General features: G+C 35.6%; 1 protein-coding gene across 1 annotated transcript in view; it reads left to right on the forward strand.

Moving 5' to 3' along the window:
* The window catches only part of BICC1 (BicC family RNA binding protein 1), a 114,635-nt gene that overhangs the window by 84,833 nt on the left and 13,203 nt on the right, over positions 1-16,599 (forward strand). The window contains exons 4-15 of the mRNA XM_082486541.1: positions 245-324; positions 1,387-1,545; positions 2,498-2,551; positions 3,557-3,751; positions 4,762-5,013; positions 8,725-8,856; positions 9,995-10,181; positions 11,576-11,734; positions 12,122-12,318; positions 12,612-12,753; positions 13,856-14,012; positions 15,373-15,538. Coding sequence (XP_082342667.1) covers positions 245-324; positions 1,387-1,545; positions 2,498-2,551; positions 3,557-3,751; positions 4,762-5,013; positions 8,725-8,856; positions 9,995-10,181; positions 11,576-11,734; positions 12,122-12,318; positions 12,612-12,753; positions 13,856-14,012; positions 15,373-15,538 — 1,880 coding nt within the window. The remainder of the gene's footprint in view (positions 1-244; positions 325-1,386; positions 1,546-2,497; positions 2,552-3,556; positions 3,752-4,761; positions 5,014-8,724; positions 8,857-9,994; positions 10,182-11,575; positions 11,735-12,121; positions 12,319-12,611; positions 12,754-13,855; positions 14,013-15,372; positions 15,539-16,599) is intronic.

Below are 16,599 nucleotides of genomic sequence, written 5' to 3' on the forward strand. Positions count from 1 at the left end.
CACTTGGTGTTTGATTTCTATTTATTTTAAGTTGGTTATCATGTTTAATAACCTCATCTAGTAATCCCAGTCGTGGGGCTGAAGAGATGGAACAATGCATTTGGGTTTTAGCTGAATACCAGAGGTTGGTGGTGCAGTTTATCACTGAACTATAAATAAAGGATTCAAATTTATTTAAGCAGTGAAGAAATTTTTGGTAGATATTTTACTGCATTTTTCTCACAACTCTCTATTTCTTTTATAGATCCCCATATTAAAGTCTCTGGAAAAAAAGAAAATGTTAAAGAAGCAAAAGAGAAAATCATGTCTGTCTTGGACACAAAAGTAAGAAAGAACTTTAGAATGACACCTTAACCCCTAATCTTGTTGGACATTGCTCTCTTTAAATGGGCTCGTTTAAACAGAAGGTATTTATGAATGTTCCAAAGCAAAGTCTCCAATGTATTCCTTCTGGATGTTGATATTTGGTGTATACACGAAAACACTTTTTACAGATCTGGACTATATAGAATAATATTTCCATCCATATGGCTAAAAGCATACATGGTTTGTTCATTGGGTTGGAGGTTTTTGTACTTTAAAATCTGAAATACAGCTTCACTGCAAACAGTAGAATACGCAGCCGCTTCAGTGAACCTAAAATTTTGTTTCTGCTTGAAATTCAATTTCAGGAGCATTTATGCAGTTCTGTTTTTAACTGTTACTTCAGTCTTATACTCTGAAACATTAAAACCAGAATTTCTAAAACATCTAGATTTTGGCTGGAGTCTCATATGTTTATCAGATGTTCTTTTCCTGCAATAGCAAGTCTTTTGGTGCAGTGTGTATGGCTTCTGCACAGTTGTATGCCAGCTTTTTGATTCTCTAAACAAATTGCCAAAAAGAACGCTCTAGAGATAAGTGCTGTTTTTTTAACAACCATTAACAACATTATTATGGGCTGTTAACAATATGGTTTTTAAGAATAGCGGCAGGTAGTGTTTGCGTATTTTAAAAATTGATGTACCAGAAAAATTTGGTATGTTTGTTAAAGGAGGAAAAAATCTTGTTATTTTTGGGTCCTATGGTTTTGATTTGCCAAAGTTGTCCTAAGTCTCAATTGATAAAAACTAGGGTGTGTTTTAAAAGCCTTAGATCTTTTTTGAAGAGGTATCTTTTGGGGTCTTTATTTCTGTGTTATTTCCTAATTGGAAAGAAAACGTGAATGGCTTAGCATCTGACTATGATCCATATTAAAACGTCTTACTTAAGTAGAAGTTATGCCAGTTAAGCCATGGCAAAAATACCATGGAAACACAATTTTGAATATGATTCTTGAAGTTAAGGTCCTCTAAAATAATCAAGTTCTGTGGTGAACAAATCTAATCACGGGTGCTTGATTTCCAGAGCAATCGGGTAACCTTGAAGATGGATGTTTCACATACAGAACATTCTCATGTGATAGGTAAAGGTGGCAATAATATTAAAAAGGTGATGGAAGAAACGGGATGCCATATCCATTTTCCAGACTCAAATAGGAATAATCAAGCAGAGAAAAGCAATCAAGTGAGTATTGTTTAATATTAAACTCATTTATACTGTAATTCCTGAGAATATAAAACACTTCTAAACTTCTTTCATCAATTTGGGTTTTTTGGGGGTGGTGAGTTTCATGTTCAGGGAAATAGATTTTTGATATTTACACTCTGTGGAAAGCACGGGACTTCCTAAGTGAGCAAATCTTTAAAAACAGATGGAAACAATTTGTGATGGCTCATGAGTCATTTTAATTTTTTTAAACTGAAATTATTTTGAGCATACAGAAGTCAACAACTTAATGTGAGTGGTAGAGAAGCAGTATGAAAAGCAGTGCTTCTGTAAATTTTTTTTCCTATTCAACACCTGACTTATTTAGTATATTGATTCATTTGTGGTTTTGGCTTATGGTGTAATTTAGTTGAAAACTAAACTTGGTGGCTAGCTAGCAAAAATTAATGTCCTATTGTAAGAGTTCAATTTTATTAGAATAAGTCATTGAGCCTGAATTGTACATTTTTTGTAATGCTAATATTACTGGAATGTTTACTTTCAAGTCTTACATCACTGTATTTGGAATTCCCTCTTGTGCATCCTAGTGGTTGCTGAGCAAAATACCGTCATTTCAAAGTGTTCAACAAAACTTACTGTTGTTGAATATCAGCATTGAGCACACGTATACAGTAGTAATTCCAGTATTTGATCCAAACAACTGTATTGTTTGATGTATCAAAAATTTTTTTCTAGTTGCTTAAGCCTATGTAACCTAAGATGCTATAATATTCATGGATTTTTTTTTAAATTGTTTTTAGTTTTCAGCTACTGTTTAGAGAACACTTAAGGTGTCACCAGGTGTGAAATAAGTGTTGAATTTAAAAAAAAAAAAAAAAAAAATTAAAAGGGAACACGGGTATCTGAATAACTTTTCCAATGCCTCATTTGAAAATGTGCTGTTATGTTTTCTATATTCTTGCTCTTCCAGGTGTCTATTGCAGGACAGCCAGCTGGAGTGGAGTCCGCGAGAGTTAGAATTCGGGTAATAGTCTATTTCAGTATAGTATTCCCTTGAAAATACCTGAAAGGAAAAAGAAAATATAGTTTTGAGAACCCTAGGGCTGTCTGGCTCTGTCTTATGACAGTAGAAATATAGGAACAAATGTGAGTATCCACATGAGTAAAATGCAAAGGGTATTATAAAAACAATGATTCACGTTCTGGCCAAATTTTTAAACAGCCCAAGGTGGACTTTGAAGACGAAGTCTACAGTGTAAGCAAGATGTAAAGTATCCCATTCTGTGTTTGAAATTGCATCTTAACTTACCCTCCACAGATGGGCTGTAGAAGGTCAGGCATCTGTGTGAATCTCTGACTGAATTGGATCTCTGAATTGGAAAAGCAATTGCTCCCTTTTTAATTTTAAACATTTTCATGTATGATTTGTACAAATAAGTTGGTGGAATTCAGCTCCACTTGTTGCACTTTTCTACTTTACCTTCAAGTTTTGATTTGTATGTGTATTCTGGCACGGATAATTGCAAATCTAATAAATTATGAAAACTTTTTCGCAATTGTTATAGTCAGGTTATGTCACTTATACAACCTTGGTTGTGACAGTCATGAAAAAAAGCTGAGATTTACATAGTTTTGTGGCCGACTTCAAAGCTCCAATTAATCCATGACAGAAAAGAGACTTCTCTAGAAAGTTTTATAAATACTGACCAGTTTGTAGGTCTGCATGCCTAAGTATGGGAAATTACCTGGCTTTATTGTTGCTACATAGTTGCAAAAGATCCTGCTATTTTGGGGGGGGGGAAACAAACAAAAAAACCTAAGCAAAACAAAAAAACTCGTGTCCTTGGAAAAAATCAGTGCATTCTTCTGACTGAAGATATGATAATGTTTTTATCAATGAACCCTGGGCAGAGGATGTATTATTTCAATTTAATCATCACTGACTGATACATTATGATTCGGTAATAAAATTGTAGTTTTAACAAGTGCGATTTTGGCTTTCAGTATTTGCTCTTCACTGTTGTTGTAGGAGCTGCTTCCATTGGTACTGATGTTTGAATTGCCTATTGCCGGAATTCTCCAACCAATCCCAGATCCTAATTCTCCCACAATTCAGCATATATGTCAGACATATAATATTTCAGTTTCCTTTAAACAACGCTCTCGAATGTATGGTGCTACAGTCATTGTCAGAGGGTCACAAAATAACACTAGTGCTGTGAAGGTAATGCATCTTCTTAAGTCAATTTCTGCATGTCATAAAAAATATATTCATAATTTAGATACTAAAGAACTATATTAGTGTTATATCCTGCCTCATCAGTACATGTTATTATTGTATAACCACTTTTAAAGCCTGAGGGTTTGGTTTTTTTAAAAAACTTTTATAGGTGAGGTGTAAAAACGTAGCGTAGAAAATAGTATTAAGTTTAGGATTTGGCATTGCTTGTGCTAAGATTTTAATCTGTTTTTCATCTCTTGCACACCTGTTTAAGTTTCTAGCAATTCTGGATTATATGCTAATCTTATAGGTCTTTTAATTCCCCCTCCATCTCCCCCCCAGACAAAAAAAAAAAAAAAAAGACCCCAAAAAAAAAAAACCAACACCAAAACCAAAAAACCACAAAACACACCACCACCCCACCCCCCAACATGAATTCTTCCTGCTTTGATCTTCTCAATGTGCGCTCAAATATATAACCTTGAAAGTTGCCCTTACAGTTAATAAAACTGGTCTTGTGAAACCTGGATTGGGACATGTGAATTTGAGAGTCAAGTAAAGAAACTGCCATGAGCCTATTTATCTTAATAAAATAAAAACATTTCCTGTTAACAAGTGGCAGCGAGACAGGTGGATATGGTGTCAGATAGGTATATCTCAAGGCAGTAAGAATATCTTAGGCCAAAATTGAAAGACAAATTTTGCAAGTGTACCTACCCAAATAAATACTTGTCGACTTTCTTATTGCTATGTGTGGGCACAGAAGGTCTATTGGGACCAAACCATTCGACATCGTCTTACTGCCTTTTACAATGGCAATTAGACGCTGCATTTGGTCATAAAATGGGAGTGGTAGGTAAAGTTTAATCCATCTGTTGCCTTTAAGAAATCAGTCAGTTTTTTAAACAAAACATCTTAAATGTGAAATGTACGATAAGTAAGGAAACAGTCTGAAATGTCATATTGTGTGCCTGTGGGCACCATTTCACCCGTTTCTTGCATTTCCCCCGCAGGAAGGAACAGCCATGCTTCTAGAACACCTAGCTGGGAGCCTGGCCTCTGCCATCCCCGTGAGCACACAACTAGACATTGCAGCACAGCATCATCTCTTTATGATGGGTCGAAATGGGAGTAACATCAAACATATCATGCAGAGGACTGGTGCTCAGATCCACTTCCCTGACCCCAGTAACCCACAGAAGAAATCCACTGTCTACCTCCAGGGCACAATTGAGTCTGTCTGTCTTGCCAGGCAGTATCTCATGGTATGTACTTTCAGTGAAACTAGGTTGGGAAAAAAAAAAAAGCCAGATAATAGAAAATATGCTCATTCTGCGTGTATTTATGGGTCAAACATAAGTTAGCCTTAGAGAGGAAGGATTACTACTCATTGCAAAAAGCTGATTCAGTTAAGTGCTCTATTTTTGTCAGTTTTGTGAGTGTTTGTAGTTATTTAAAATATTTGTAATCGCTAGTAACGTGATTTGAAAACTGACCTTGGTAATATAAATGCAACAGAAGCAATTTTAATTTACAATAACAATTTTCTTTTGAGTAGAAGGCAGATGGAAGGGTTTGTTGTTGGGTGGTGGTTGTTTTGTTTTGCCAACCTGCCTTTTCCATGTTGTCCAATAAGTAAGTTTCTTTTGGGGGCAAGTGGCAGGAATTTCTTAGTTCTTAACGTGGGTGAGTTTTCAACAAAAGTGGGGAACCATAGGAAATAATTACTCATTCTACAGTTTTACATTCTTTCTAGTACCATAACCTCAGTACTATGAGGTTGTTCATAAAAATAGCTCTGGTGATGAATGTTATTTGTACAGATTTTTGTTATATTGGTCTTTAAGCTTCACAGGAGCCTTTAGGCATTGTTGTAGTAACAATGTTTGTGTGCATATTTTTATACATACTGATATTTACAAACAACACATGGGAAGATTGGACTCAAATCCAATTGGAAACTGGTATCGGGATAAACCATGATACCATTAAATTCCAGAAGTCCATGTCTCTTATGTTGCACTGTGCCTTGCTGTATGGTGCGTTTCTGTTGATACTTTTACACTAATGATTATTATATTCTAGGTTATTATTGTCTGTAAATACTAAGAAATAGCTTTATTCTTTGTATTTCCTTGGTGAGGTTTAAGTAGTAATTTTTTTGGAGGTTCATGAATTAGAAAGAAGTGCAGACAAGCTATCATATGAACATCAAAGTACACCTTTACTCTCAAAACTTAGAATTATGCGAGGGCCATTTTTTTTTTTTTTGAAATATTGGAGTTGGATTTAATTCCAAATATATCAGTACAACTTAGTATCCCACTTCACATCTGCTGTGTCGCACTTTAAGAACTGTCCTAACCAGGAGACTTGGTATGTTTCAACTCAAAGGCATTACGGATCCAGAAACTGTTGTTTCCAGTTTTGTAGATAAAACAAAGTAAGTATTAAAAGCAAATTTTGTAAAGGAGGAATATATCTTTTTAAACAATAAAAGTTTGAGAAGCTGAGGGGAGAAGTAAGTAACCAGACAGAAACTTATCTCTGATTCCTAACTTAGTAAAACTAGTATTTTTCAGCTTCAGATAAAAAAACCAAACTTAAATATGCCAGCCATTCCGGTACCTACGTGCAGACAGATAGCTGCAGTCATTCTCAGCTCCTTTTGAAGTAAATTTCCCTTGACTAGTGTTGTTCTTGGGCATTGTGCAGTAGGATGAGACTTGTGTGCTGTGGCGTGATTTCCTGCAAGGTGCGCCTGCATGCTAGCCTTCATGCCGTGCTCAGCGGGGTTACTGCCTCCTGCCAGCTCCTCTCGTTCAATCAGAATAACAGCTGATGCTGTTGCGCAGCTAGGCAGCACAAGTCTCCTATGGAATTGGAGAGGTGATTTAAAAATAATGATTTGATCTCTGCAGAGCTCCTAGGAATAACTGTCTAGAAGCATCCGAACATCGATACCAAGAAAAGAAATACCATAACGTTTTTCTGAGCTACTAAATTGTTGTGATCTATAATTCTTAGCAGAGACTATAAATTTGAGACAGAGTTTACAGTATCAATAGAAAATACAATGCAGTGCACAGATATGTTACAATAGGAGATATGTAATGTAGTGGTGCAATCTTTTATCTTGGCACTATGTCTAAATGGAAACTTTAATATCCACTAGTAATTAATTCCATTGAGAAGGCTATGAATTTTGTGATGTAGAAATTGTGACCCTCCCTTATCTCTGACAAGCGTTCCAAGTCTCAGTTTCTAATCATCAGCATATTGCTTGCAGGAATATATTCACCGTGGTGGTTAAGACTATACTCATAGTAGTGATGAGGGCAAACTGTAAAAGGAAGAAAATACCTAGTGATTTAAAATTAAATACTAATCTAAGCGAAAGAGGTTTGGAGTCTTGTTTAAAATGTTCTTTTTCTGTATCTACCCCTTATTCCAAAAGTTTTGGTCTCATCAGTATTTTTATCATCACCAAAAAATACTGAGACTTACTCTTGCTTCGTTTTGTGTATAATGATGAGGACTGTATTGTATTTAATTACAGAAGACACATTGACAATTTAGTTTTGTTCACTCCCTGTCAAAGAGCATTATTTTGTTCTGTTCTTATCATCAACATGTAGGTGCGCTAAACAATAAGAAAACAGTAGTGTAAAAACCAAGCCTTTTAATATGTTTCTAAAAACTGACATTTCAATTTTGAAGTCTCTGTTTTTCCTGTTAACCTTTAGTTGTGTTTTCATTCAGCAGACCTTCGGTGAGACCTTCTGATATTACTTTCTGTAACTTTTTTGCAAAACACCTGGAACAGCCAAGTATGAAATACTCTCAGCAGTTCTGTTACCATAAAATCCTTGATTATCGATTTCAATATTTTTAAATAGACTTTATTCATAATTGTTCTTTTCAGACAAGTTCACTCTGTGAAGTTGAGCTGTGTTTGTCAGTCTTTCTGAAGTCAAAATAGTTAAGATACATTGCCTTAATTTTCCTTAAGTGAAAATTACTTTAAGTTCAGGAAGTACTGTGTAGCTATAGGTGATACTGTTGAGAAGTGCTGTTTAAATATAAAATGATACTGAAATAGTGATTTGAAGAATAAATATACAAATTTGCTGCTTTTCATTCGGAGGCAAAAGCAGGAAACTGATTAAATAAGACCGCTTTCTTGGCTGTATCTTACTGTGGCTTTTTTCCTGATACATGTGATACAATGTATAATTTGTTGTGAATCTAAATTCACAAAAAGTAAGGTTTGGTTTTCACTGACTTTACCCTCTATTTTTGTTGTTTTATGTGAAGTAGCAATCTAATAATGTCTAGATATCCTGTGACCATTGAGGGTTTTCTTATTTTTTGCGGTTGGTCTTTTTCTAGAGGTGCTTTTTTTTTTTTTTTTTTTTTTTTTTTTTACCTAAAGTTTTAGTATTTCAAGTGTTTTAGAGGTGTTGTCTATATCACTGGAAAATAGTCATCTAGCTGACCTAGGATGGGGGAAGATAAAGGTAAAAGTTAAGACATAGGCAATGGTAACTTACAAAGAAACTTCTTCAGAATTATTTTTCCTTTTTTCTATTTGAGTATGCGAGAGCCCTGCTGTCAATTCCTGACAATATTTTGTTCTGATATGGTAGGTAATAGTGGTTACTGAATTTGAATCTCTGGACACCTCTAAGCCTGTATAAATAGGTAATGTGGGGTGCTGACTTGGAATGTCAAATATTCAACAAATTTCACCCTTATACCACCAAACTATTTGAGAATCCCAGGGTAGAAAGATATACCTGTATTATTGGGTACAGTGAAATAACTTTACTTAAAACTTCATCCTTGCTAGTTTTTCTGACTACTGTATCATGATGTATATGTGTTACTTTTGTATTTTTCAGTTTACTGCTAACATTTTCATGGGAAAAGAGTAGGCTATAAGTCTTATAAATTTTTGCCTCTTGTCTTTTCAGGGTTGCCTTCCTCTTGTGCTCATGTTTGATATGAAGGAAGAAATTGAAGTAGAACCACAGTTTATAACACAGCTAATGGAGCAGTTAGATGTCTTCATAAGCATTAAGCCAAAGCCAAAGCAACCAAGCAAGGTTGGTGAAAAGCTAATATATTCTTTTCAGGCTTTCATGACAACTTTTCAGAACTGATGAGGTGACATGTCTCCTCCTCCTCCCTAACTTAATGGATCATAAACTTGCAAAAGGCATATATATTTTCTGCCTGAAATATCAATTTAAATGTTACAACAGCTCTCCTTTATGGTAATTTTACTTTTTCATTAAATATTTGACAATACAGCGTCTAGCTTTTGTATGGAAGGTACTAATAAAAGAAATCAACTATGAGGAGATAAATTGTATCTTACTTAGAACTACTCTTGATTTGTTTTTAAAGACATTCATCTTAAATTGCAGCTCCCCCACATAACTGCAGTATTTGGCAATCAGAATTAAAAAAACAAAAAAAAAAACCAAAAAAAAAAACAACCAACCAAATAATATGACTATGAGAAAAGTCTGTTCTAAACAAGATGTTGAAAAGAACCACAAGAAACAGAATTACAAAATACCTCTCATGGGAGATGTTCATTGTAAAATATTCAGGCGAGTATGGTTAGGAGACTGTTATCTGCATTGTTGTATAGAATGCCATAACAGACAAAAATTTCAAAATATTAAATGACCATTCCATTGTGTCAATAAGTAAGCTTCTCTGTGTAAGGATATATAAAATCAATACAAAGAAACATTGTGTAGAGAATGTACAAGAAAGAAATAATGGTTTTTGTCATTTGATTTCCCAGTTATTTGTTACTTTATTCTCGGACAGCTATGAATTTATTAGCTGAATTTAATATGAGCAACATTTTTGTCCACTTCAAGGCATAGTCCTCTGATAAACGAGAAGATAAGATTTTAATTATTGGTTCACTTCACTAGATTTGATATACCAAATAGCACTAAGGTACAATAATTGTTTTTCTTAGACAGAGAGGATTTACGTCATTCTCATTGTCAAGTGCATAGAAAATCCCTAAAATTACAGTGAAGAACACTGAATTTCAGTAGTTGTTAACGGACAGTATCTCGTGCTGTCTCACATGGCTATTTTACTAATAGCCATGAAGGGAGTATTAAGAAGAGTTGTGTGTATTGCAGATCCATGTCACATAGTTGTATTACTCATTGGTTTTCCTTTTTTGTTGTTTTGTGTTTTCTTTCCCTACAGTCTGTGATTGTAAAAAGTGTTGAACGAAATGCCTTAAATATGTATGAGGCACGGAAATGTCTCTTGGGACTTGAAAGTAGTGGAGTTACCATAGCATCAAATCCTTCTACCGTCTCGTGCCCTGTTGGCCTGTCCTGTCCTGGTTTGGATATCTTGTCCTCAGCAGGACTGGGACTCACTGGGCTTGGTATGCATTCTCTTCTGTGTATATCTTTATATATTTTCTTTATAGATATATATTTGTTCAAAATGTTTTCACTTGTTCTAGAAAAAAAAAGACCAGATGTGTGTTTTGCATAAGGAATCGTGTTAAAGCATTAGAGAATTCCAAAAGCATCTGGCCTTTCAAGGGCTTGTTTTTGTAAAATTTCCTCCAAGGCTTTCGTAATCAGCCGAGTGACTCATCTGTGTAGAAAGTCCTCCGGAAGCTCGCAAACCAGTCAGCTGAAAGTGAAAAGGAGAGAAATACAGGTGAAGGAGGATGTTGCTTTTACAACTTCTAGAAGAATCTCTTTCAAACAAAATTTCTGTGGTAATATTGTGATGTCTCAGGCTGTCCTGAATTTGGGTACCATCAACAGTACTGTGAAAGTTAATATAGCTAACACCACATTTCAGGTCGAGCTGTATCTCACTGCAATTGAGGGATGCACACGCTACTAGTTTAGACCTTACTTATCAGTATGAAATTTAGGACAGCAACACGTAAGCTTTCTGTCAATGTAATTGTATGGAAGAAGTGCATAGTCCAGACTGGAATTACCATTTTATTTTCAAGCTCTGAAAATTATCAGAAATGCATAGAAAACCAAGCAGTCCCAGAAGAATTTAGGGACAAATCTTGACACTGGTTCTTGAAACTCGGAGTTCTCGTGTAACTACCATGCTCCCTTGCGACCTGCCGTCCAGGAGTGCTGCGTAGTTCCACGTCAGATGCTTTCTTGGGGATCATACGGGGGTAAATGTTCGTGCCATTTGTCTGTGGGTTTTAATGCTGCTTTTGTTGCCTTTCTTGTCATGCCTGTGCTTTGGGGTTGTGCTCTTACTTCTTTAGAGTGTAGCGATGAACTGCCTCGTGAATGCTCTTACATGAAGAGCTGGTTTGAGGGAATGCTTCGGGAATAAGGAATGCATTTGGGGGATGATTTGCAGTCGGTATTGAAGGTGCAAAAAGGAATTGAATAGTCCTTAGTGTGGAAGTAGTGGTTTGCTCATATGGGCTTCTGAGAAAAAGGTTATTGTCTGAAATGAAAGTGAAGTTGTGAAGCGCAGTTGCTTTCTTGTTCTCTAAGTGATGCTTCTTTGAAACAAACTGACAGAAGCAATGAAGGAGATACAAAGGGATGGTGGGGCTGAGAAGCAGCTGGTGCAGACTCTTTTGTTTTGACAATAGTTAAAGTCTAATAGAAGGACATACGAGATGCTACGATTCCTCTTGGATATATGATTCCTAGTTCAAGAATGCTTGTTCTTCGTGTTCTCTCCACAAAATTAACAGCAAGTTTTTGTTTAACAGATGCTTTTGTAAAAATGTTTTTCCATAAGTCTCAACTAAATATTCACTTGTATAATTTTTTGCAGGCCTTTTAGGTCCAACAGCCCTGTCAGTCAACACCTCAACTGCTCCAAACTCTTTGTTGAATGCCCTGAATAGCTCTGTAAGTCCTTTACAGAGCCCAAGTTCGGGCACACCTAGTCCCACGTTATGGGCAACATCTCTTGCTAACACGAATGCCACAGGTTGGTAGAACTTAAATGTAAATTAAATTAATTGTCTGACAGTAAGTTGTTGGCAATTGAAAAGTCTGGAATCGTTCATTATTTCGAGCCTTAATAATTATTTACTTTATCTTAACACAGATTAATAATTATCCAAATTTAAAGTTATAATTTAGTATAAATTTAAGACATTGCTGTCACATGCAAAGTTTTCATCTGTTTTATATAGGAAACTATGTTAACCTACAAAGTAATGGTTAGATAAAGCAGTATGTTTTTGGCGTGCAATTCTAATGGAAACTTGTGTAGTGATGTGTCAAAGCCACACAGACATTTAGATAGAAGTACTATAGTACTTGAGAAAGTTAAATGAGAAACTTACCAGAACACGACGGAATTTTGTTACAGGTTTTTCTGCTATTCCACACCTAATGATACCGTCTACTGCCCAAGCAACTTTAACTAGTATTCTGTTGTCTGGAGTACCTAGTTATAGTCAGAACACTCCATCTCCACCACCAGGCCTGACCCCTGTTGAAGTCCATGTCAATGGCATGCAATCAGAGAGTAAAAAAGGCTCACCTTCTTTGAACGGTCATGTAAAGGTAAGTGATGTTTTCTCTGGAGAACCAGATCAGTTTGTAATAAACCTCTACTAAGAAGAGCTGAGAGTGAAAACTAGCTACACTAGTAGATTCTTAAAGCTACTATGTTTAGAAATAGAACAGTAGTGTTTTCAAAATATGGCTTAAAGATTGAAAAATGGAACATTCTAGCATATTGTTCTCCTATATCAGGAATTAATTTCTGCGCAGATAGAAAAGGGAAATTCTTTCAGTATTTCCTTAAGCATAACAATTTTCGTGATTTTTTTTTTTTTTTTTGACAATCATTTCAGACCTCAAATATCAAGTATGCTGCACTGTCTGCCACATCGCTAGGAGAAAACGTGTTGAGCACAAACCACAGTGATCCGGTAAGACCAACAAGTACTCATGGGGCCTCAGAACAAGTAGCTGCCAAGTCAAATAGTGCAGAAGGTAAAATTTTGACATTTTATTCTTTGTCTGGTAGCATTTTTATAGTCTATGTAGAGTTCATGAAACAAAAATGTAAATATATTGCCTGTGCATTGGTTTTGCAGCCACATTGAAGAAATATATTGCTGGATCTCCCAGATTTGTTGTCAGAGAAAGTAAATAGAAGTTGTTGTATCTGAGCTGTACTGTTGATAGAAACACCTTAAGTCAACATAAATGCGCTTGTAACATTTGATTTTTATTCCCTAAGAGCAGAGGAAAATAACCTATGAAAATTTTAGTATCTTTTACAGCAGCTTAATTTGATTGCTTAAAACAGTCTCTGCTGGTTTAAACTGTGTTGTATTTTTGCTTTTTAATGAAAGAATTAATGCTTTTGAGAAGGTTATTGCAGAAAACGACATGTAAATCAAACCTAGATGACACTGCCAAACAGAATTTACTTACATGTTTTAAAACAACATGTCAGTTATGCTGCCTTTTAGGAGCTAAGGGATCTAATGAACTGTTCCCATCGTTCTTGGAGGGACGGAAAGCCAGTTCCACTTCAAACTTGAGCAAATATGTGTAAAGGCCTTGTTTCCTTTGCAAATACTGATCAACAAGAAGATGCTCTTTTATTAAGGGTTGTGGTCATTTGAAATGCTGACTTAAAAGGTACATGACCCAATCAAGGTGATAAATATTTGTAAAAACACATTCTGAAGATATTTGAACGTGAAGCGAGGACCTTTTATTCCAGCAAAAGTTATCTGAGCACCTGGCAAGGTTTACTGAAACTAGATATAAAATACAATTTTTTAAAATATTTTGTCATTTCTGATTGTCAGTCTTCAGATTTAATATCAACTAACATTATTCAAAATAATGCTTTAAAAAAGAAAATACTTTGTGTTTCTACTATATATGGGAACACTAACACCTTTTTTGTGCGTTTGAACTTATGTTTCTGACTTCCTAAACTTGACCAAGTTACTATTCCTGAAGACCAGAATAATTCTGTAAAGAGGAAGAACAGGTTTTGTTGTACAGCTGTCATTCCTTCAGTAAGTTCACTAGAACATGAGAGGCGTTTTGTTCAACTATTGTATCGGTCTTGTAGGCTGCAATGATGCTTTTGTAGAAGTGGGCATGCCAAGAAGTCCATCTCATTCAGCAAACACCAGTGATCTCAAGCAGATGATGAGCTCTTCCAAACAGGCCTGTGCTAAGAGACAAACGGTTGAATTACTGCAGGGCACCAAAAACTCTCATTTACAGTAAGTTAAATGTGCTAATACAGATTAATGGAACTTGCGCCATGCAAAAACACTTAACATGTTTTTGTTCATAGAAGGGTTGTTTCAGTCATAAGATACACAAAGAGCTGATATAAACTGGGCTTGATTTTTTTTTTTTTATAATCACATTGGGCATTAATAGACCCCTCATTTTATCTGATAATTGCAAACTTTGAATGCTTTTTGTACATCCTCAGTATTTTTCTTTGATTTGGGGAAAAAAAAGCCTTTCTTCTCCCAAAAGAGAGTGGGGATTTTTTTCAGAATAACTTTCACTACCTATTTCTAAAAGATACATTTTTGCACTTTCGTTTTTTTTTTATTGATTGCTTTGAGAACAATTCCTAACTGACAGCCACCTTCCTTTTGTGTGTACCTGAGGCTGTTTTCTTCTTAGAAAAATGCTATTTGGGGCATAACAGCATGTTCTCAAACATTTGTCTCAATGATTTTTTTTTGTTTGTTTGGTTTGTTTTTTTTAAAGAGCCAGCAGTGGGAAAGGCTCTTTTGAGTCATAATACGTCTTGGCAACACAGGCTTTGTGCTTAACGCAATGTTTTGTCTGATCTACTTTGAGTAGTGTTTTCAGTATTCCTTTTGGGAACTGTTTATCATCACCCTTTTGAGAGGCATGTTTTCTCTTACCTAATTTATTTACACTGTTAAAGCTATAATACGTATTTCATTAATTCTGCTCTCATAGTTTAGAAATCCAAGGATTCCTGTTAACCAGACTCAGTTGTTTGTATGTCTTGTTCATTTTGTTGAGGATATAGTGCTCACCGTTTCCTTTAGGCATTTTTCTGGGTTAGTCTACAGCATGTAAAATGTGGTCACTTTGCTTCGAAGCAAAGCTTCTAGAGTGGGCGTAAAATGTGGCTGATTTTTAGAAAGAAAAGATTTCATTAAGATGTGCGTTGGCATGTAGGACTACAATTATTGAAGCTTTAAAAGCAAGTGGGGACCCGTGTTAACTTTTAGTCCCCATTATGCATCTCTTTATCTGCTACTATCAGTCTGTTAGAACTGCTGGCGTAAGCAAGGCTAACCAGTGTGAAGTCACACTGTGTAGGGGCTGCATGTGATGATTCCAGATACTAGACAGCTCAAATCTGAATCTATAAACGATGCCTCATACTTGTTTCACTGACAGAGAAACAGGTAAAGAAAAGCTGAGACTTTGGACATATTGCTCAAAATGCTGAGATGTTTGTGTACTGGCATTTCTCGAATTTTGCTGCCAAACTTCTCAGGATAAAGCTCAGTTAGCAAAATTGCATTGAATGTTCACCGCTTGTGAAAAAGAAGACTGGAGTTAATCCTGACTTTGCTCCTGCAGTACTGCAGAGAGACTGCTCTCGGATGCAGAGTTAAGTGCTTCTGAAAGTCCCATGGCTGATAAAAAGGCTCCTGGAAGTGAACGGGCTGCAGAGCGAGCAGCAGCTGCCCAGCAGAACTCTGAAAGAGCACGTCTAGCTCCACAGCCATCATATGTAAATATGCAGGTACGTTTCCCTGAATAAACCCAAACCTAGTGCAAAATTTGGTAATTGCAAAGTGAAATTGCCATGTAATGCAAAGGTGACTTTTGACCAGCAGACTGACTTGCCATTACCATTTCAGTAAAACCATTTCCCAGCAAAGTCATCAACTCTTTCAACTAAAGAGTGGGTTGTCAACTAAAAGTCTTGAAGACCAAAAAGCCCTTATGCTTCCGTTGAATAAGAAAAAATTAAGTACAGAATAAATTGCATGGCTATATTAGTCTACACAAGCATCGTTTGTGTGTAAAAAAAAAAAAAAAAAAAAAAAAAAAAATCTTATCATTGCTTGAGAAGAGAGAATTACACATACAAAAGACATTTTACAACTTTTCATTAGCAGTGTCAACAATTTTTTTTTCTATATCTTCAGTTTCATATACAGGGGGATTTACTGGAGTAACTACTCTGGTTTTGCTTTACAAATATAGATCCGTACATATACGCCTTTTTTCTTTTGTACCGTTCCTACTTGTTAACTACAGCCTACTGCTATACAGTAAACTACTTCGATGTTCTTGCAAATCTCCCCAAAGAGAGGCACCCCTTTGACTGTTTGTCAAGCAGTAGTAACAGAGTAGTTTTCAGTATAGATCTATCAGTGTGGACATAACTAGACTGCATGGAGTAGTCGAACAAGATTAAGGTTAATGTTTTACACCCCTTTTCCTTATCTAGTTGTTTCAAGTAGTGAATTTAATGTATCAGGCTAAATACTGTGTGTTTCTAGTTTTATGTGTATGTTTAGGCTTGGTAATCTGTAGTTCAAAGAAGTGTAACTTATTTAACCAGCCGTTATTTAAACTTCAACTCTTCCATTGTCATAGGTAGCGCAAATACAAGGGGGTTTTTAACTCTGAAAACTTAGGTTCTTTTCCTTTCAGAAGATGAGTGTATGAAGAACTAAACTTGAAAGAAGATTACTAAAAATAACTGAGGTGCCTAGATTTGTTGTCTAAGATATTGTCTTTTTGTACTGTTAAGCAATGTTTTAAATGCTAAGAACAGATGATTAAGGAAGAGAA

The sequence above is a fragment of the Vanellus vanellus genome (assembly GCF_965231255.1).
Source record: "Vanellus vanellus genome assembly, chromosome: 7".
In the NCBI taxonomy this organism is placed as follows: domain Eukaryota; kingdom Metazoa; phylum Chordata; class Aves; order Charadriiformes; family Charadriidae; genus Vanellus; species Vanellus vanellus.